This window comes from Carcharodon carcharias, chromosome 1 (genome assembly GCF_017639515.1).
Source record: "Carcharodon carcharias isolate sCarCar2 chromosome 1, sCarCar2.pri, whole genome shotgun sequence".
NCBI lineage: Eukaryota > Metazoa > Chordata > Chondrichthyes > Lamniformes > Lamnidae > Carcharodon > Carcharodon carcharias.
The window spans coordinates 266,847,805-266,870,092 of record NC_054467.1 but is presented as its reverse complement, the minus strand read 5'-3'; the positions used below and the strand labels follow the sequence as shown (position 1 = coordinate 266,870,092).

The following is a 22,288-nucleotide window of genomic DNA, read 5'->3' as shown; positions in this document are numbered from 1 at the left end:
CCCACTGACCACCCAATACCCCCCTGATACCCCTTCCCAATCCTACCCGCTCCTTATAAAACTTCATTCTCCCTGACTTGAAAGTGGCTGGACCTTTGAACTCTTTTACAGCAGCTAGTGCAATATAAAAAGGGACTTGGCTTCATTACTTCCAACTTTCCAGCCCTCAGCTTAAGGCTTCAGAACATGCTGCCCTACACAGTTCTTGCCCTGTCTGAATCAGAAGGTCAGGTGGGAAAGGATCCCTTGGATTTTGAGGTAGGAACCTAGGAGTGGTGTGGCAATCTGACTCTGATTACCGCTCCATGGAAGCTCAGGCCCATTATGATCAATGAAATCAGGGAGCTGCAAATGACCTGTTTCCCAGGGCTGATACTATAACAAAGGGAAGCCATTGAAACTCATTATACCTGCAGAGGTATGAAAAGCCATTGTTTATCTCCTAAAATGGACACTAGATTTTGACCAGAGGCATAGAAACCTGCAACCCACTCATTAATGGGCAGAATCATAAGACCCAAGTTTCTAGACACTCTGAAATTTTAATATTATATTTTCAGACTTGTAGTTCAGTCTGCTGTTTAAATTTCAGCCTGGAAACATCAAAGCAGGACTCCAGGCTGACCCACATTCTGCATCAAGTCCAAACCTCCTCAAAATCTGTTCCTTTGGAAGATTCCTGCCATTGCCCTACTAAGCAAACCAAGTCTCTCTGCACCAATTTCATCTCACTGTATCACCATCAACTTTAAAGCATTTCTCCGAAATCCTGCTTCAGCTAGCTGAACCCTCATTGGACTCTGACTTTCTGGACACTGGCATTCGTGTGAACTGATACCTACACTTGCGGTGCATTTTATTGTAAATATCTTCTTATTGTGTGCTTGTATTCCTGTATAATGTTGTGACTATTCCCTGGGTTTGAGTGTGGGAATAAACTATACATCTAATTTAACCCTGAAGTGAGTTTGCTATGAACCCCTTTAAAAATTGATGTCACCAACAGAGGATTTGGGGAAACATACCACAGCCTATTTCAAAATTTATAGTACCCCTGCTTACAGACAGATGGTGAAAAAATAAAGGAGTTCAGTTTTGCCTCCTTCCCCTGTCCTTAACAGTACCCTACCTCTCCAAAGAACACTGTTAAGTTTAGACCTTCTCCTCCTACAAGTCATGTTTTGGACATCTTACTAATGAAAGTCAGATTTAACTGAAGGAATTTGCACGTTAACATGTGCAGCTGTCTCCATGAGCTATGGATATGCAGCCATGACCTGGCTCTATTCACTCCTATCAAAGTGATAGGTGGCCAAGTTTGGGGACTTGCACTTCTGGATTTGGGTCACTGGCTCCGATTTCATGATGATGGACATCGTCTCCGTCTGCACTAAAATGAATTGTGTTTATTCAAAAGTGCTTTTAGCCTGTTAGTTACAGCACAAGTTTTAAAACATTAATATTTTCATGTCATCCTTTCAGCTATCAACTGGAAGATCAAAATTTTAAAAAAAATTATCAGTCTTTACAGAGATTAGAATATAAAATTAATAACAATATCAATATCGTAACAAGATATAACCTGAGTTAGACATGTTTTTGATCTATGAGAGAGTCAAGGGTTATGGGGGGCAGAAAAGGGAGTAAAGGCAACAATGTGATCAGCCATGACCTAATTGAATGTCAGAGAAGGCTCAAGGGATCAAATGGCTCAGTCCTGCTGTTGCTTACACTGTTATGATTCCATGACCTTACTTCCGTGTGAGTACATCTCCCTGCTCAGAGTACCGACGATGCACCTGAAGAGTGCATCAAGCAGAGGAAAAATGTTTTTAAGTATTCACAGCAATAAAACAGACAGGTGAGTGATTAATGCAGTATTTTAATTTAAAATAATCATTGTTACATCCCTTGGCAATATTGTTTAAAATTCATAATAATCATAACATTGTTTTTCTCCACCAAAGCTTAAACTGGAACCATGTGACTCACTAACTGTGTTTAGGAGCCCATCTCAGAACCAAGTTAGACAAAACATATGTTCAACATATTCACATGTTCAACAGTAATATTGCTATCCTGAAAATTGTTACAATTAAATGAGAAGGTTTTTGTTATGTGCAATATTATTCCTGTTAGCTGCATTGTCTTGCTGTATGAAAACACTTTAAATTAACGCAAATAATTTGTACGTTTTTAGTCTGATTAGTGGCCCGTATTTTGCAGTGTGAACGGTGCTGAAGCTGACAGCAGTAGCCAGTGCACAGTGTGAGGTCCACAGGTATCCCAAAGTTGCCATGGCCATTCTATGTTCCCTCAGAGAGCTTGCTTGTGAGCTCAGACATCAGGATTAAGATGACATGTGATTGGTAAGGGGATCAAAGGTTACGGGGAGAAGGCGGGAGAATGGGGTTGAGAAACTTATCAGCCATGATTGAATGGCGGAGCAGACTCAATGGGCCGAATGGCCTAATTTCTGCTCCTATGTCTTATGGTCTCTTATGACAGCATATTTTAGGGCTGCTGTTTACAGGCACTAGTGGCTCCAGAGGCAGTTTGTGAGTATTTGGTGTCTGGACCGGTACCGGACCAGATGATTTCAACTTTCAAAATGGCTGTGGGACAGTTCCAACTCTCATCAGATTTAAGTATCAGATTTTTTAAATAACTTATTAAAGAAGATTTAGCTGATTTTTAAAATTATTCATGAAGCTTTTTAAATGTTTAAATACTCGAAGCTTTTTAAATGTTTAAATACTCTGGCAATAAGAGCAGGTCAGAGGCTGGGAATCCTGCGATGAGTAACTCACCTCCTGACTCCCCAAAGCCTGTCCACCATCTACACGGTACAAACCAGGAGTGCGATGGAATACTCCCCTCTTGCCTGGATGTGTGTAGCTCAAGAAGCTCAACAGCATCCAGGATAAAGCAAGCCGCTTGATGGGCACTCCATTGGCCACCTTAAGCATCCATTCCCTCCACCATACAGTAGCAGCATCTATAATCAATGAAGTGAAATAACTGTTTAGCATATCTCACGAAATATTTATGATTGACTTTCTTGCCCTTACTGTGAATGATTGCTACAGTGGGAGTTTTGGCTTCTTATTCAGATTAACTAGAATTGTCCTCATCGAATCGTCTCTGATCTGCATCGCTTCCCAGCAAATTTCTCGCTTTTTAATACAAAGTAATACACAGAACAGAGATGTGATAATGGTACATATGGCGATTTTGTATAATTGATAAGTTCATTGCAGTTCACTGGTCGATGTCTGAAGCTGTAGGGAGAAGAAAAAGTATTAATCAATGTTAAATGGTTCAGTAGGGAATGGACCAGCAGAGAATTTCTTTCCCCCATACTATTAAATTCTCTTTCTCGTTGCTCTCTTGCACTGTGGCAAGATTACCTTTACAAATAACAAACTGTTTTTACACTTTGTGCCAATGGGAAGTTGTGCTTCACTTTCCACAGAACTGTAAGCTCTGGAGTTGGTGGAAATACCAGAAGCTAGACTTGTATGTGGTAGGGTTTATGAATCTGTGAAATTTCCAGGAAGAGTACAGAATTATCAAGTGTAAAAGGTTTGTTTTGCTCAAGCAGAGGACTGCTGACCTCGAGGCTCACCTAGCTTTATCTTACAGGAGGATGTTTTGGGTAGTCTGGTTCATAAGATGGTGCCCCCAGCCACCCAACACCTCTCTCCCAATAAAAGAAAACTGAATGAGGAGCAAGTGGGTGACAACAGGGAAGGGAGCATGAAGAAGCTGTCATATAAGGGTCTGGCACATATGGAGTTAATGTGAGATTGAGTACAGTACTGCCCACACAGTGATGTAAGAGAAAACATGACCTGCACTTGAACAAGTCTCATGTTGGACAGAGCCGTGAGTACCAGCAAGCATGGAAACAGCTCCCAGCTTGTACCCTTTACTTATATTTATAAATAGTTCTAAGAGTCAATAAAGACTTACAGTTAACCTATGTATGTTATGAAGATTTCTTCAGACCATCTGAGCTGTAACCAACAGCCTGCAACAGGAATAGGAAACCCTTTGTACCAGTTTTCAGCTAAACATTGAGTTTCTTAAGGCCTTGGCTTGTATTTTTTTTCATTCATGGAATGTGGGCATTGCTGGCTGGGTCAGCATTTATTGCCCATCCCAAATTGCCCTTGAGAAGGTGGTGGTGAGGCATCTTCTTGAACCGCTGCAGTCCATGTGGTGTAGGTACACCCATAGTGCTGTTAGAGAGGGAGTTCCAAGATCTAGACCCAACAACTGAAGGAACAGCAATAGCATTTCTCATCAGGATGATGTGTCACAAGGACGGAATCATGCCAAGTAGTGGTGTTCCCTTGCATCTACTGCCCTGGTCCTTCTTGGTGATAGAGGTTGCAAATTTGGAAGGTGCTGTTGAAGGAGCCTTGGTGAGTTGCTGCAGTGCATCTTCTAGATGGTACACACTGTGCATGGTTGGTAGTGGGACTGCATGTTTATGGTGGTGGATGGGGTGCCAAACAAGAGGGCTGCTTTGTCCTAGATTATCTTTTTTAATTCATTCATGGGCTGTGGGCTTCACTGGCTAGGCCAGCATTTATTGCCCATCCCTTGTTGCCCTTGAGAAGGTGGTGGTGAGCTGCCTTCTTGAACCGCTGCAGTCCATGTGGTGTAGGCACATCCACAGTGCTGTTAGGGAGGGAGTTCAAGGATTTTGACCCAGCAACAGTGAAGGAACAGCGATATATTTCCAAGTCAGAAGGGTGAGTGACCTGGTGGTGAACTTCCAGGTGGTGATGTTCCCATCTATCTGCTGCCCTTGTCCTTCTATATGGTAGTGGCTGTGGATTTAGAAGGTGCTGTCGAAGGAGCCTTGGTGAATTCCTGCAGTGCATTTTGCAGATGGTACACACTGTTGCTGCTGTATATCGGTGGTGGAGGGAATGAATGTTTGGGTGGAAGGGGTTCCAATCAAGCAGGCTGCTTTGGCCTGGATGGTTTAAAGCTTCTTGAGTGTCGTGGGAGCTGCACTCATCCAGGCAAGTGGGGAGTATCCCATCACACTCCTGACTTGTGCCTTGTAGATGTTGGACAGGTTTTGGGGAGTCAGGAGGTGAGTTACTCATCGCAGGATTCTTAGCCTCTGACTTGCACTTGTAGCCATAGTGTTTATATGGCTAGTCCAGTTCAGTTTCTGGTCATTGGTAACCCCCAGGATGTTGGTAGTCGGGGATTCAGTGATGGTAATGCCATTGAACATTAAGATGGTTCGATACTCTCTTGTTGGATTGGTCATTGCCTGGCACTTGTGCGACGCGAATATTAATGTTGAGCTTCTTGCATGTTGTTGGGGCTGCACTCATGCAGGTAAGTGGAGAGTATTCCATCACTCTCCTGAAAGGTGAAAGCAAGAGAACAAGGAACAGGGATGCCTGCTACCCTCACATCAGTTGTTGGGAAAATGGTGGAATCTATCATTCAGGATATACTTAGAAAATTATAGTATGACCAGACAAAGTAGGTTTTACAAAAGGATAATTGTGTTTGAGGAGTTTATTAGAATTTTTGAGGATGTCACAATGGGGTAAACAAAGAGGAACCAGAAGATGTGGTATACCTGAATGTTCAAAAGTCAGTTTGATAAAGTGCCAAACAGGTTAATAGGCAACATAAGGGCTCATGGAGTTGGAGATAATGTAGTAGCATGGATAGAGGATTGGTTAACGAACTGAGAGCATAACCAACTGGGCATAAATGGGGCAGGCTGTGACCAGCGGAGAGCCTCAAGGATCAGTGCTGGGGCCTCAGCTATTTACATTCTATATTAATGACTTAGACAAAGAGCCAGAGAGTTGTGTATGCTGATGGTACCAAGCTAAGTAGAACTGTAAGCTGTGGGGAGGACACAAAGCTGCAAAGAAATATCGACAGGTTAAGTGAATGGGCTACAAGATGACAGATGGAGTATCAAGCGGGGGAGTGTGAAGTTATTCATGTTAGTCTTAAGAATAGAAAAGCAGAATATTTTTATTGCAAAGGTATTGGAGCACAGAAATAAAAAAAGCCTTCCTTCACTTGCACAGGACTTTGGTGAGACCACATTCGGAATACTATTTGTAATTCTGGTCTCCATGTTTACTTTCATTGGAGGTGCTACAGTGAAGGTTCACCAAATTGGTCCCTGGGATGAGAGGGTTATCATATGATGATAGGCTGAGTAAATTTGACCTTTAATTCCTGGAGTGTAGAAGAATGAGAGGTAATCTCATTGAAACATACAAGATTCCAAAGGGTCTTGATAGTATTGTGAGATTGTTTCTGCTGGCTTGGGAATCTGAAATACAGTGGCATAGTCTTCGGATAATTAATTGGTCTGGACTAGTGCTGCTCCTGGCATGCTATCCTGAACTCTTCATAGACCCCATGAACTTATTGTTGATGATTACATTGACATCAAGGCCTTAATGGAAACTTGGCTGACAGGTGATGACACCTTTCCCCATAATGAAGTCTCCTGTCCTGGTAGCTTTATAGCGCTTATCACAAAACCTCCTTGGCCTGATCCCTTACTTCTCTGGCACTATTTCCCCCTTTGAGCCTCTCACCTTGTTTGACCCCTCACCACTCTTTTACAATTATCATTCTCTATCGCCTTCTCAAGTACGTTAAAAATATTACCATTGAGATATCTTCACTGCTTCTCTCTCTCAGTCTCTACACTCAACAGCTTCACGCCCTCATTAATTTCAACCTCCATCTCAACTCATCATGTTTTTTCTCAACTGAGTTCACTGCCCTCATATGATGGCATCCATCCATCTTGCGAGACAATGGATTGCACCCAAGTTGTATGTTGCTGTCACTTTGTCTGTTGTGGCTGAAGAAGCCGATTTGTGAGTGGCAGTCCCTTCTGCACCTGGCACAGATGAATTATGTTGGCCCGAGGCTGACTGATGTTTTTTCCTTCCGGCAGACTCTCTTTTCTGCCATTTGGTTATTTCTTTTGTCCTGTACTTTTTCCATACCCTTCCTGACTGCTTGGCCCCAGGCAGTCCAGTCAGTAGCGAGGACTTATCATGCATTGACTCCAATCCCAGTAAACTTGAGGTCTCGATTGCAGGCGCCCTTGTATCGCAGATGTGAGGAACCTGTTAGTCTCGTGCCGATAGCAAGCTTCCCATAGCTCATGTCTTTGAGGATGTGGCTGTCATCCATTTAGCCCACAGGCATGTTGGGAATCCCTGCATGCTAATGTACTCCCTGTGATGATGGATATTATTTTAAAAATATTTTTGGGAGTATGGTGTATTCTGTAAAGAAGGCCGTGTGTGCGTCCGTGATTAATTAAACTGGGGGAGGTTAATAAAGGCAGCTTGTCTGTAAGAACTGAGATATCAAAGGGTAAAGGTGTTAAGTTTATGTATTTGTAATGAAAGGTTATGGTGAAGTTGGATTTATGAGTGAATAGGTTGGATTTAAAATTTGTATTATGAGATAAGTGGAGGCTTTGTTTCTCAGCTGTTGAATTTCAAAGGGAAGGTTAGAAGTGACAAGGAACTTTGACAACTCACAAAGGTTACATAGGTAAACATGAGAAGGTATTTTGAATTTTATTGACCCATAAAGCAGAGGCAATAGGAGAACACAAGGGTGGTGACAGTCTGGAATGCACTGCCTGGGAGGGTGGTGGAGGTGGGTTGCCTCACATCCTTTAAAAAGTACCTGGATGAGCATTGGGCACATCATAACATTCAAGGCTATGGGCCAAGTGCTGGTAAATGGGATTAGGTAGGTAGGTCAGGTGTTTCTCACGTGTCGGTGTAGATGGGCTGAAGGGCCTCTTCTGCACTGTGATTCTGTGTGGCGCGAATGTTACTTGCCACTTGTCAGCCCAAGTCTGGATATTGTCTAGGCCTTGCTGCATTTGGACATGGACTGCTTCAGTATCTAAGGAGTTGCAAATGGTGCTGAACATTGTGCAACCATCAGCGAACATGCCCACTTCTGACCTTATGGTGGAAGGAAGGTTATTGATGAAGCAGCTGAAGATGGCAATAGTGCTGAAGGCTTGTGCTCCAGAACTTGCTGTACCCCTAGCCAAGCTGTTCCAGTACAGTTACAATGCTGGCATCTACCTGGATATGTGGAAAATTGCCCAGGTATGTCCTGTACACAAAAAAGCAGCACAAATCCAACCCAGCCAATTGCCGCCCCATCAGTCTACTCTCCATCATCAGTAAAGTAATGGAAGGAGTCATCAACAGTGCTATCAAGCAGCATTAGTACCTGCTCACTGACCGCCAGGGCCACTCAGCTCCTGACCTCATTACAGCCTTGGTTCAAACATGGACAAAAAACCTAAACCCCCGAGGTGAGGTGAGAGTGACTGCCCTTGACATCAAGGCAGCATTTGACCAAGTGTGGTATCAAGGAGCCCTAGCAAAACTGGAGTCAGTGGGAATCAGGGAAAAACTCTTTGCTGGCTGGAGTCATATCCAGCACAAAGGAAGATGGTTGTGGTTGTTGGAGGTTAGTCATCTCAACTCCAAGACATCACTGCAGGAGTTCCTCAGGGTAGTGTCTTTGGCTCAACCACCTTCAGTTGCTTCATCAATGACCTTCCTTCTATCAAAAGGTCAGAAGTGGGGATGTTTACTGATGATTGTACAATGTTTAGCACCATTCGCGACTCTTCAGATACTGAAGCAGTCCATGTCCAAATTCAGCAAGACCTGGACAATATCCAGGCTTGGGCTGACAAGTGGCAAGTAACATTCACGCCATACAAGTGACAGGCAATGACCACCTCCAACAATAAAGAATCCAACCATCACCCTTTGAAGTTCAATGGCATTACCATTACTGAATCCCCCACCATGAATGTCCTGGGGGTTACCATTGACCAGAAACTGAACTGGACTAGCCATATAAATACTGTGGCTACAAGAACAGGTCAGAGGCTAGGAATCCCGTGACGAGTAACTCACCTCCTGACTCCCCAAAGCCTGTCCACCATCTACTAGTCAGGAGTATGATGGAATAATCTCCACTTGCCTGGATGAGTGCAGCTCCCACAACACTCAAGAAGCTCGACACCATCCAGGATAAAGCAGCACATCCACAAACATTCACTCCCTCCACCACCGACACACAGTAGCTGCAGAGTGTACTATCTACAAGATGTACTGCAGGAATTCACCAAGGCTCCTTCAACAGCAACTTCCAAACCCAAGACCACTACTACCTAGAAGGACAAGGGCAGCAGATAGATGGGAACACCACCACCTGGAAGGTCCCCTGCAAGTCACTCACTGTCCTGACTTGGAAATATATCCTCGTTCCTTCACTGTCGCTGGGTCAAAATCCTGGAACGCCCTCCCTAACAGCACTGTGGGTGTACCTACCCCACATGGACTGCAGCGATTCAAGAAGGCAGCTCACCACCACCTTCTCAAGGGTAACTAGGGATGGGCGATAAATGCTGGCCCAGCCAGTGAAACCCACAGCCCATGAATGAATAAAAAAAAGCCTTTTTTTTGGTTCAGCAGGCAAGCAATTTTTAAAAAAATGTGAAAAGGTTAAATTCTGGATTTTTCTTTATATCATATTGACACAACTCAGATATGATAGAGGTAACAAATGGGGTGAATATTGATGTGCAGCTTGTACTGGGGATGCTGGCTATAGAGTGTATAATTAGCCTGGTCCTGATGGCTTTGATCAGAACTGACTAAAGGAATTAGGAATGCAGATAGCAGAATGGCTTACTGTATTCTTACAATATTCCCTTATTGAAACATATAATATTCTGAGGAGGCTTAACAGGGTAGATGCTGTGAGGATGATGGAATTTCTTCTCTCAGAGGGTCATTAATGTTTGTAATTTTCATCCACAGAGAGCAGGGAAGGCTGGGTCATTGAATATATTCAATATTGATCTCCGAGGGAGTCTAGGATTGTGGGGGGCAGCCGTGAAAGTGGGATTTAGGCCAGAATCTCACAGCCATGATCTTATTAAGTGGCAGAGCAGGCTCAGTTGGCCAATTGACTTGCTGCTATTTCTGATGATCGGCACTGGAGTGCTGCTCTGGGTTGCATTACAAAGCTTCAGTTGGAGCTTAGTGAGAGAGGGAGTTCGCTGAAGAGGGAAGTGGGTGTCACTTTATTTCCTACCTTCCCTCAGTAAGGAAAGCGGAGGCCGTGGTAAGTGGGCCTGGTGAGCATTTCTTCTGTCCTTAATATTCTCTAAACTAGAAGTAAGAGTAAAGGGAATAATTTTACTCATGGCAGTAAGTCATGGCAGGGCAGCTCATCCAAGGAGAATGCTCCTCCTGTGCGTTGTGGGAAGTCAGGGACATTTCGTGGATCACAGTTATTGTGAGGTGGCCACACTGCAGGTAAAGAGTGCACAGGCAGAAAGGGAATCGGTGACCGCCAGGCAGAGTAAAAGCACTAGGCAGGTAGCGCAGGAGTTCCCTGGCTCCATCTCCCTCTCCAACAGATTTTCCATTTTGGATACTGCTGGGGGAGATGGTTTCTCAGGGGGATGTAGCAAGAGCCAAGTCCATGGCACCACAAGTGGCTCAGCTGCAAGGGTGGGGGGAAAGAGGGAGGGCAATAGTGATTGGGGATTCTATTGTAAGAGGAACAGATAGACATTTCTGTGGCTGCAGATGTTACACCAGGATAGTATGTTGGCTCCCTGGTGCTTGGGTCACTGAGCGGCTAGGACATTCTGAAGGGGTTGGAGATGGTGAACAGTCAGAGGTCTTGGTCCATATCAGTACCAATGACATAAGTAAAAAGAGGGATGAGGTCCTGAAAGCAGAATATAGGGAACTAGAAAATAAATTAAAAAGCAGGACCTCAAAGGCAGTGATTTTAGGATGACTCCCAGTGTCACATGCTAGCAAGATCAGCAATAGGAGAATAGACCAGATGAATGTGTGGCTGGAGAGATGGTGAAGGAGGGAGGGGTTTAGATTCCTGATGCATTGGGACTGATTTTGAGGAAGATGGGATCTATACAAGCTGGAAGGGTTGCACCCCAGCAGGATCTGTGACTAATATCCTTGCAGGAGTATTCGCTAGTACTGTGGGGGAGGGTTTAAACTAGATTGGCAGGGGTAAGGGAACCTGAGCAAGGAGACACGAAAGAGGGAAACAAAGATAGGAATGAAAGACAGAAAAGTAAAAAGCAAAAATGGAGAAGCAGTTTAACAAGTGTCCAGCAAGGGAAATTGACGGGGTTAAACTGTTTATACTTCAATGCAAAGAGTATTACAAACAAGGTAGATGAGTTAAGGGCACAGGTAGACACATGGCAGCAGGATGTCATTGCTATAATGGAGACCTGGCTAAAGGAGGGACAAAACTGGCAGCTTAATATCCCTGGTTATAGAGTCTTCAGACATGATAAAGTAGGAGATAAAAAAGGAGGGGGTGTAGCACTAATGGTTAAAGAATCAATTCCAGTTGTGAGAAGGGATGATATACTAAATGGGTCAACAAACGAGGCTTTATGGATTGAGCTTAGAAATAAAAAAGGGGCAGTCACACTACTGGGAGTATACTACAGACCCCCAAATAGTGAAAGGGAGAGAGAAGAACAAATATGTAGGCAAATTTCTCCTTGTCAGAACAAGAGGGCAATAATAGTAGGAGACTTCAGCTATCCTAATATCACCTGGGATTCAAACAATATAAAGGGCACTGAGGGAGAAGAATTCATGCAGTGTGTCCAGGAAAATATTTCCAACCAATTAGTGACAAACCCAACAAGAGGAGATGCAATTCTAGACCTAGTCTTGGGGAACGAAGAAGGGCAAGTGGGTGAAGTGACAGTTGGCGACCATATCGGGGACAGTGATCACAATTCAGTTAGATTTAGCATTACCATGGAAAAGGGCAGAGATAAGGCAGGAGTAAAAGTCTTGAACTGGGGGAAGGCACATTTTACAGAAATGAGAAGGGACTTGGCTGAGGTGGACTGGACAGCACTGCTGGAGGATAAAACAATGGAAAACCAGTGGGAAGCACTAAAAAGCGAGATCCTAATTGTACAAAATAGACATGTCGCCTACAAAAATAAGAGTGGTACTGCCAAATCTAGACCTCCCTGGTTGTCTACAGGAATACAGGGGAAGATCAAACAGAAAAAGAAAGTGTACGGTAGGTACAAAGATCTAAGCACTGCAGATAGCCTAGACGAATATAGGAAGTGCAGGGACGAAGTAAAAAAGAAAATAAGGAAATCAAAGAAAGGGAATGAAAAAAGATTAACAAGTAAAGTTAAAGATAACCCAAAGATGTTTTACCAATACATTAATGCTAAACAGTTAGTTAAGGAAAAAATGGGACCTATCAGAGATGAAGATGGAAACTTGTGTGTAGATGCAGAGGCTGTGGGAAGGGTTTTGAATGAATATTTTGTTTCCGTGTTTACAAAGGAAAGGGAGGATGTAGATATAGTAGTCCAGGAGGAACACTGCGAGATATTGGACGGGATAGTCATAAAGAGAGAGGAAGTACTCGAAGGGTTGAAATCCTTGAAAGTTGATAAGTCACCAGGGCCAGATGGATTGTTTCCGAGGCTGCTGAAGGAAGTCAGGGAGGAGATAGCAGATGCTCTGAGGATGATTTTCCAATCTTCACTAGATACAGGGGAGGTACCGGAGGACTGGAGAAATGCAAACGTAGTTCCATTGTTTAAAAAGGATCAAAGGAAATGCCAAACAATTATAGGCCAGTTAGTCTTATATCGGTGGTCAGCAAATTAGTAGAATCAATCCTGAGAGATAGGATTAACTGTCATGTGGAAAGGCATGGACTAGTCAGGGATGGTCAGCATGGATTTGTTAAAGGAAGTTCTTGCCTCACAAATTTGATTGAATTCTTTGAGGAGGTGACAAGAAGGGTTGATGAAGGTAGTGCAGTGGATGTTGTGTACATGGATTTTAGCAAGGCATTTGACAAGGTCCCGCATGGCAGATTGATCAGGAAAGTAAAAGCCCATGGGATTCAGGATAATGTGGCAAACTGGATAAAAGGTTGGCTTTGTAATAGGAAACAAAGGGTAATGGTCGATGGATGCCCTTGTGAATGGAAAGTTGTCTCAAGTGGTGTTCCACAGGGCTCGGTGTTGGGACCCTTGCTGCTTGAGTTATATATTAACGATTTGGATGTGAACGTGGGGGGTACAATTGGGAAACTTGCAGATGACACAGAGATTGGCTGAGTAGTGGATAGTGTAGAGGATACCCATAATCTCCAAAACAATATAGATGGGTTGGTGGAGTGGGCGGTAAAGTGGCAGATGGATTTTAACATAGAGAATTGTGAGGTCATACATTTAGGGAGGTCAAACAGTTACAGGGATTACACAATAAATGGGAATGTACTAAGAAGGGTAGATGAAGTGAGAGATTTTGGCATACAAGTACACAGGTCCCTAAAGGCAGCAGTTCAAGTAGACAAGGTTGTAAAGAAGGCATATGGAATGCTCTCCTTCATTGGTAGAGGTATAGAATATAAAAGTAAGGATATGATATTGGAATTGTATAAAACACTGGTGAGGCCACAACTGGAGTACTGTGTGCAGTTCTGGTCACCACATTACAGGAAGGACATAATAGCTCTGGAGAGAGTGCAGAGGAGGTTTACAAGAATGTTGCCAGGGTTAGAAAAGTGTAGCTATGAGGAGAGATTTGATAGGTTGGGGTTATTTTCCTTAGAATAAAGAAGGCTGAGAGGTGACTTGATTGAGGTGTACAAAGTTATGAGGGAATAGATACAGTGGACAGGATAAAATTGTTTCCCTTGGTGGAGAATTCTAGAACCAGGGCACATAGATTCAAGATAAGTGGCAGAAGGTGTAGGGGGGACATGAGGAAGAACTTTTTTACACAGAGGGTAGTGGGTGTCTGGAATTTACTGCCCAAGTTGGTGGTAGAGGCAGAAACTTTAAACTCTTTTTAAAAGTACCTGGATCTGCATCTAAAGTGCTGTAAGCTGCAGGGCAATGGGCCAGGTGCAGGAAGGTGGGATTAGAAAGGACACCTCGGTGTCCTTGGACTGGCATGGACAAGATGGGCTGAATGGCTTCTTTCTGTGCTGTAACATTTCTATGGTTTCAGCAAATAGGGCCACAGTACAAAAAAGATGTGTAAAAATCTTAAAAAGACAAGTTTAAAGCTACTGTGTCTGAGTGCATGGATCATTCAAAATAAGGTAGACAAATTGATCATGCAAATAGATGTAAATTGGTAGGACATGATTGCGATTTCGGAGACATGGCTGCAAGCTGACCAAGGCTGTGAATTGAATATCCAAGGCTACTCGATACTTAGGACGGATAGACAAAAAGGAAAAGGAAGTGGCGCTGTTAGTTAAGGTTGAAATCAGTGCGATAGGGTGACAGGATATTGGCTCAGAAAACCTGAGAATCAGCCTGGGTGGAGCTAAGAAGCAACAAGGGGCAGAAAACATGGGTGGGAGTTGTCTATCGTCCTCCCAACAGTAGTGGTAAGGTAGGTGTTGGCATTAGACAGGAAATTAGAGATGCATGTAACAAGGGTGCTAGAGTGATCATGGGTGACTTTAATCTACATATAGACTGGGAAAACCAATTTAGCAATAATACTGTGACAGAAGATAGACACACTCCTAAAGTGTGTACGAGACAGTTTTTTAGACCAGTATGATGAGGAACAGACTAGGGAACAGGCGATTATAGATTTGGTATTGTGCAGTGAGAAGGGGTAAATTCATAATCTTTTGGGAACAGTGACCATAACATGGTAGGATTCTTCATAAGGATGGAAAGTGGAATAATCCGATCTGAAACTAGAGTCCTAAATCTTAAGAAAATAAAATACGAAGCTATGAGGCGTGAGTTCGAAATATCGGGCAGGATCTTCCAGTCGGGGGTGGGGGGGGGGGGGGGGGGGGGGGGGCGGCAGGGCCCGCTCGCCGATGCGTAAACTGACGCGGGGTGGTCTCAGGCGGAACTCCCGAGATACACCCCGTGTCATTTCCATTTTCAGGTCAGTGGGGGCGCAGCCGAATCAGCTGTGTGCTCGCCAAACTGTCAACGGCCTATTGAGTCCTTTTAAAAAGTAATCAACATCATTAATGGGCCTGGCCGTCCAACTGAAATGAGGGTTTTTAAATATTTAATAAAGATTTCAGTAAAAATTAAGGACGTGTCCCAACTCATGTGACAGTGTCACATGAGGGAACGTCAGGGAAATCTTGCTATCATTTGTTTAACAATTTTAAATTTGGAGCCAATCTCCCTGAGGCAGCACTTAGTCGCAGGGGGATCAGTCCACTCTTAAGTGCACATGCACGAAAGAGCACACTCCCGGCTGAGGAACTTTTCCAGAGTCTACAGAATTTTGGAAGATGACCACCAATGCATCCAATATTTCCAAGGCCACTTCCTTTAGTGCTCTGGGATGTAGTTGTCAGGCCCTGGGGATTTTTCAGCCTTTAATCCCATTAATTTCCCTAGCACCATTTTTTTTACCAATACTGATTTTCTTCAATTCCTCCCTCTCACGAGACCCTTGGTTTCCTAACATTTCTGGGAAATTATTTGTGTCCTCTTTTATGAAGACAGAACCAAAATATGTGTTCAATTCTTCTGCCATTTCTTGGCTCCCCTTTATAATTTTCCCTTTTTCTGACTGTAAGGGACCTACCTTTGTCTTTACTAATCTTTTTCTCTTCATATATTTATGGAAGCTTTTACAGTTAGTTTTTATGTTCCCTGCAAGTTTACTCTCATACTCCATTTTCCCCTTCTTGTCAATCCTTTTGTCCACTTTTGCTGAATTCTAAACTGCTCCCAATCCTCAGGTTGCTGCTTTTTCTGGCAATTTTATACGTCTCCTCTTTGGATATAATACTATCCCTAACTTCTTTTGTAATTTTTTATGGTCTTTCTTTTTTATGGTTGTTTTATTTTTGTGCAAGACAGGGATGAATAATTGTTGTTGGTTGTGTTTTTAGAAGACACTGCCCCTTACTGAAGGGGAGGCAATGACATAGCGGGATTGTCGCTGGACTAATAATCCAAAAATCCCAGCTTAATACTCTGGGTCCGGGAACCTGGGTTCAAATCCTGCCATGGCAGATGTTGGAATTTGAATTCAATAAAAATCTAATGATGACCATCTGGTTCACCAATGTCCTTTAGGGAAGGAAATCTACTGTCCTTACCTGGTCTGGCCTACATGTGACTCCAGACCCACAGTAATGGGGTTAACACTTAAATGCCCTCTGAAATGGCCTAGAAAGTCAATCAGTTGTATCAAACTGCTACAAAGTCACAAAAAAGGAATGAAACCGGATGGACCACCCTGCATCGACCAAGGCACCGGAAAAGGCAATGGCAAACTCAGCCCTGTTGATTCTGCAAAGTCCTCCTTGCTAACATCTTGGGGCTACTGCCAAAATTGGGAGAGCTGTCTCACAGACTAGTCAAGCAACAGCCTGACATAGTCATTCTCACGGAATCATATCTTACAGATAACGTCCCAGACACCACCATCACCATCCTGGTATGTCTCACTGGCAGGATAGACCCAACAGAGGTGGTGGCACAGTGGTATACAGATGGGAGGGAGTTGCCCTGGGAGTCCTCAACATCGACTCCGGATCCCATGAAGTCTCATGGCATCAGATCAAACATGGAGAGGGAAAGGTCCTTAGACATCATCTTCCAAATCCACAACCACTACCGCCTAAAAGGACAAGGGCAGCAGACAGATGGGAACACCACTACCTGGAAGTGCCTCTCCAAGTCACTCACCATCCTGACTTGGAAATATATCATCGTTCCTTCAATGTCGCTGGGTCAAAATCCTGGAACTCCCTTCCTAACAGCACAGTGGGTGTACCTACACCACATGGACTACAGCGGCTCAAGAAGGCAGCTCACCACCACCTTCTCAAGGGCAACTAGGGATGGGAAATAAATGCTGGCCCAGCCAGTGAAACCCACATCCTGTAAACAAATTTATAAAAAAGGATTTTGGTTGCCGCTGTTCCAGGAAAAGACAGCATTGAACGGGAAAAGGCAATGAACCAGTTTTAAAGAATCTGGAAACCTCTTGACCCCGATGGATTGTTTACAAAAGGGTCACATGGTGGTTTATGGCTTTGAAAAAAAACACGCCTAGAAACCTGTGTTTTAAAGGCTGGTAGGTTGGTTTTTGCTTTGGAGGAAACAATAAAGATCAATTGCTTAGGTAAAGAACACACCAGCTCCAGTCCAAAGCAGAGGGGATATGGAACTTGCTCCGAAATCGTTCTCCATTCTGAAATCAAATATCTGTTTTCCACAAGTTTCCCTTGAGTCCACCTAGAAAGTAATGCAAGTATCCTCGATTGTTTCACAGACCAGTGCTGAGAATCTTGCCATACAACCCAGATGCCACTTCAAGGACTTCACTATCTATCCCTTTCCCTTGAACCATTGTCTTTTAATCTTTAGGTCGAATTCCTTAAATATATTTTATCTTTTTTGGTATGTGTTTCTGTGCGCGTGTGTGTGTGCTTGTGTGCGCAAAACACAAATTCTTCCAGAATCTTCTTAGTCCTTGAAAATTACAATTTACTGCTATTAAAGCATTTAGGACATCAGACACAGGTCAGCAGCTATCGAAGGAGCCTTGGTGAATTCCTGCAGTGCAACTTGTAAATGGTACACCCTGCTGCTACTGTGCGTTGTTAGTGGAGGGAGTGAATGTTTGTGGAAGGGGTGCCGATCAAGTGACTGCTTTGTCCTGGATGGTATCAAACTTCTTGAGTGTTGTTGGAGCTGCATTCATCCAGGCAAGTGGAGAATATTCCATCACACTCCTGACTTGTGCCTTGTGGACAGACTTTGGGGAGTCAGGAGGTGAGTTACTCATTGCAGGATTCCTAGCCTCTGACTTGCTCTTGTAGCCACAGTATTTATATGGTTGGTCCAGCTCAGTTTCTGGTCAATGGTAACCCCCAGGATGTTGATATCTCAGAGCTCTGTAATCTGGCATTGTGTTGGTGATGGTTGTGTCCAGGTCATAGTCTGTAAGGTACGATTCTGTGAGGATGTCAGGCTGTTGCTTGACCAGTCTGTGAGACAGCTCTCCCAATTTTGGCACAAGCCCTCAAGTGTTAGTAAGGAGGACTTTGGAAGGTCGACAGGGCTGGGTTTGCTAATGTTATTTTGTAGGTTCATAAGACCATAAGACCATAAATCATAGGAGCAGAAGTTAGGTTATTTGGCCCATTGAGTCTGCTCCGCCATTCAATCATGGTTGGTAAGTTTCTCATCCCATTCTCCCGCCTTCTCCCCGTAACCTTTGATCCTCTTACCAATCAAGAACCTATCTATCTCAGTCTTAAATACACTCAATGACCTGGCCCAACAGCCTTCTGTGGCAATGAATTCCATAGGTTCTCTGTCTCTGGCTAAAGAAGTTTCTCCTCATCTCTGTTCTAAAAGGTCTTCCCTTTACTCTGAGGCTGTGCCCTCGGGTCCTAGTCTCTCCTACTAATAGAAACATCTTCCCCACGTCCACTCTATCCAGGCCTTTCAGTATTCTGTAAGTTTCAATCAGATCTCCCCTCATCCTTCTAAACTCCATTGAGTATAGACCCAGAGTCCTCAAACGTTCCTCATATGTTAAGCCTTTCATTCCTGGGATCGTTCTTGTGAACTTCCTCTGGGCCCTCTCCAGGGTCAGCACATCCTTCCTGAGATACAGGGCCCAAAATTGCTCACAATATTCTAAATGTGGTCTGACCAGAGCCTTATAAAGCCTCAGCAGCACATCCCTGCTTTTATATTCTAGTCCTCTCGAAATAAATGCCAACATTGCATTTGCCTTCCTAACTACCTACTCAACCTGCAAGTTAACCTTAAGAGAATCCTGGACTAGGACTCCCAAGTCCCTTTGCATTCCAGATTTCTGAATTCTCTCCCCATTTAGAAAATAGTCTATGCCTCTATTCTTCCTACCAAAGTGCATGACCTCACACTTCCCCACGTTGTAATTCATCTGCCACTTCTTTGTCCATTCTCCTAACATGTCCAAATCCTTCTGTAGCCTCCCCGCCTCCTCAATACTACCTGTCCCTCCACCTATCTTTGTATCATCTGCAAACTTAGCCAGGATGCCCTCAGTTTCTTCATCTAGATCATTAATGTATAAAGTGAAAAGTTGTGGTCCCAACACTGACCCCTGAGGAACTCCACTAGTCACCAGCCGCCATCCTGAGAAGGACCCCCTTATCCCCACTCTCTGCCTCCTGCCAGACAGCCAATCTTCTATCCATGCTAGTACCTTGCCTCTAACTCCATGGGCTCTTATCTTACTGAGCAGCCTCCTGTGCGGCACCTTGTCAAAAGGCCTTCTGGAAGTCCAAGTAGATAACATCCATTGGCTCTCCTTTGTCTAAGCTACTCATTGCCTCCTCAAAGAATTCTAACAAATTTGTCAGGCATAACCTCCCCTTGATGAAACCATACTGACTTTGCCTGATTTTACCATGCACTTCCAAGTATTCTGAAATCTCATCCTTAATAATGGACTCTAAAATCTTACCAACGACCGAGGTCAGGTTAATCGGCCTGTAATTTCCTGTCTTTTGCCTCACTCCCTTCTTAAACAGGGGGGTTACATTAGCAATTTTCCAGTCCTCTGGGACCCTCCCTGACTCCAGTGATTCCTGAAAGATCACCACTAACGCCTCCACTATCTCTTCAGCTATCTCCTTCAGAACTCTGGGGTGTAATCCATCTGGTCCAGCTGATTTATCCACCTTCAGACCTTTCAGTTTTCCTAGCACCTTCTCCTTGGTAATGGCCACCATAATTACCTCTGCCCCCCGACTCTCTTCAATTTTGGGGATGTTACTTGTGTCTTCCACTGTGAAGACTGACACAAAGTACCTATTCAGCTCCTCCATCATTTCTTTGTTCCCCATTATTACTTCTCCAGCGTCATTTTCCAGTGGCCCAATGTTCACTTTTGCCTCTCTCTTACCCCTTATATATCTAAAAAATCTGTAGCAATTTTCTTTTATGTTACTGGCTAGTTTACCCTTATATTTAATCTTCTCCCTCCTTATTTGTTTTTTAGTTGTCCCCTGTTGGTCTTTGTAGGCTTCCCAATCCCCTGGTTTCCCACTGCTCTTCACCGCATTGTATGCTTTCTCTTTAGCTTTTATGCTGTCCCTGACTTCCATTGTCAGCCATGGTTGCCTCGTCCTCCCTTTAGTATGACTCTTCTTCCTAGGGATGAATTTTTGCTGTGTCTCCCAAATTACTCCCAGAAACTCCTGCCATTGCTGTTCCACTGTCTTTCCTGCTAGGCTCATCTCCCAGTCAATTCTGGCCAGCTCCTCCCTCATGCCCCTGTAGTTGCCTTTATTCAACTGTAATACTGTTACATCTGATTCCAGCTTTTTCCTCTCAAATTGAAGCTGGGTGGTCCATCCAGTTTTATTCATTTATGACTTTTTAGTGGTTTGATACAACTGCTCGGCTGTTTTAGAGGGCAGGCAAGAGTCAACCACATTGCTGTGGGTCAGGAGTCTCATGTAGGCCAGACCAGTTAAGGATGACAGGTTTGCTTCCCTAAAGGACATTAGTGAAACAGACTAGTTTTTATTCCACCAACTGCTGTGTCTCCAGAGCATTAGCCTGGGGACTGGATTGCTCATCCAGTGACATTACCACGACACCACCGTCTCCCCTTATTCAATATGACAACCCAAATAAGGAAGGAATTGTTATGACCACAGAGTGAATGACTGCATTATAAAACCAATTGCCATGTGATTACAGCATTACTCATGCAACAGCAAGAGGCCAAAGCAACTTTTTCCCCTTCAGCCTGAGGCACACATCACAACTCAGCCACCTGAGATATTATTTCTAATTCATTCTTGGAGCTTGGGAGTTGTTAGCAAGACCAACATTTATTGTCTATGTCTAGTTGCCCTTGAGAATGATGTGTGGTGAAGGCACCCAGCATGGCTGTTAGCTATAGAGTCCCAAGGCTCACTGAGGTGTAGAGTCTCCGTGATTGAAGGAATGTTGATATATCTCCAAGTCGAGATGATGTGTGACTTTGAGGAGAAGTTCGAGGTGATGATGTTCTCATGTACCTGCTGCCCTTGTCCTGGGTGGTGGGTGTCAGAGTTTTGGTACTTAAATGTCCAATGCCATGTGACATGAGACAGGGCAGCTGGCAGGATGAGGTTTCATCCACAAAACCTCTACAGGATATACAGGATATTTGGCCCTATTGCCAACATTTCATCGCTGACCAGTTGGCTTCAACCAACTCTTTTATCTTTGGAACAGTGAATGTGTATTAGAAATAGTTCAGTTACTTACCGGGTCAGACTGTCAGACTTTGGTATTCGGGAGTGGATATTGCAGTGTAATGGAGGCATCTTTGTCTGGGCTAAATGGAAAAGAAATCACTATGAGTTGGCTGTATTCCAGAAGGTTCTATTTTCCTCTCTTGCTACATTGTGATTTTCCTTATCTGCTCTTGAATGTGGCTGCTGCTGGCAACATTTTTTGCCCATTCCTAATTGCCCTTGGGAAGGTACTGGTGAGCATAATGCTGTTAGGGAGGGAGTTTCTTTAGGAGGCGAGTGACAGCAGTGTTAGTTTTCTTTCATTGGTACTTCCACAAGACGTTTAAGCTGTTCAAATCCTTCCCTGACATCTCTGCTGAAAATGCACTGAAAGAATATTTTGTGAATACCAAACGGACTATTTTATAACTTTGCGCATCCGGCGAGAAACCTTATCTATCAGAAATTCATGTTGGAACCTGGAATTTTGATTTTTAATCAACAGCAGGAATATTATACCCAACCTGCACCTGAATTCCCAATGTGTGTTTTTAGCAAGAAAGCTCACAAAAAACACAATGTCAGAAAATTACTCCTCGATATCTAGGCATGGCCCAAATTTTAGCTGCAAGGTAGGCCAGAGGTAGAGATGTAAAGCAGGCTCTAAACTCCAATAACTCACTGTAACCCTCCAATCTGACTCCAAAGTAAAGCTCAACCCAGATGGCAAGACAGACTGTAATGATGGCATTAAAACCAATTGTGATTCCTAAGCAGATGCTAACAGTTCTCCCCTGTTGATCCTTACTCTCCAGGATTGTCACAGCATCAAAACAGCCAAACATTTTCCAGATTGATGGGAGAAGCTATCACTTTCCCCAGTATTGGTGCTAGGGCTTTATGAATCAAAACACCCAAATCA

General features: G+C 43.8%; 1 protein-coding gene across 1 annotated transcript in view; it reads right to left on the bottom strand.

Moving 5' to 3' along the window:
• Nucleotides 1-2,809: 2,809 nt before the first annotated feature.
• LOC121276090 (disintegrin and metalloproteinase domain-containing protein 12-like) overlaps nt 2,810-22,288 on the bottom strand; it is a 215,287-nt gene continuing 195,808 nt past the window's right edge. Inside the window, exons 12-13 of the mRNA XM_041184030.1 lie at nt 21,398-21,467; nt 2,810-3,281 (exon numbers count right to left, since the gene is read on the bottom strand). Coding sequence (XP_041039964.1) covers nt 21,410-21,467 — 58 coding nt within the window. The 3' untranslated portion in view covers nt 2,810-3,281; nt 21,398-21,409. The remainder of the gene's footprint in view (nt 3,282-21,397; nt 21,468-22,288) is intronic.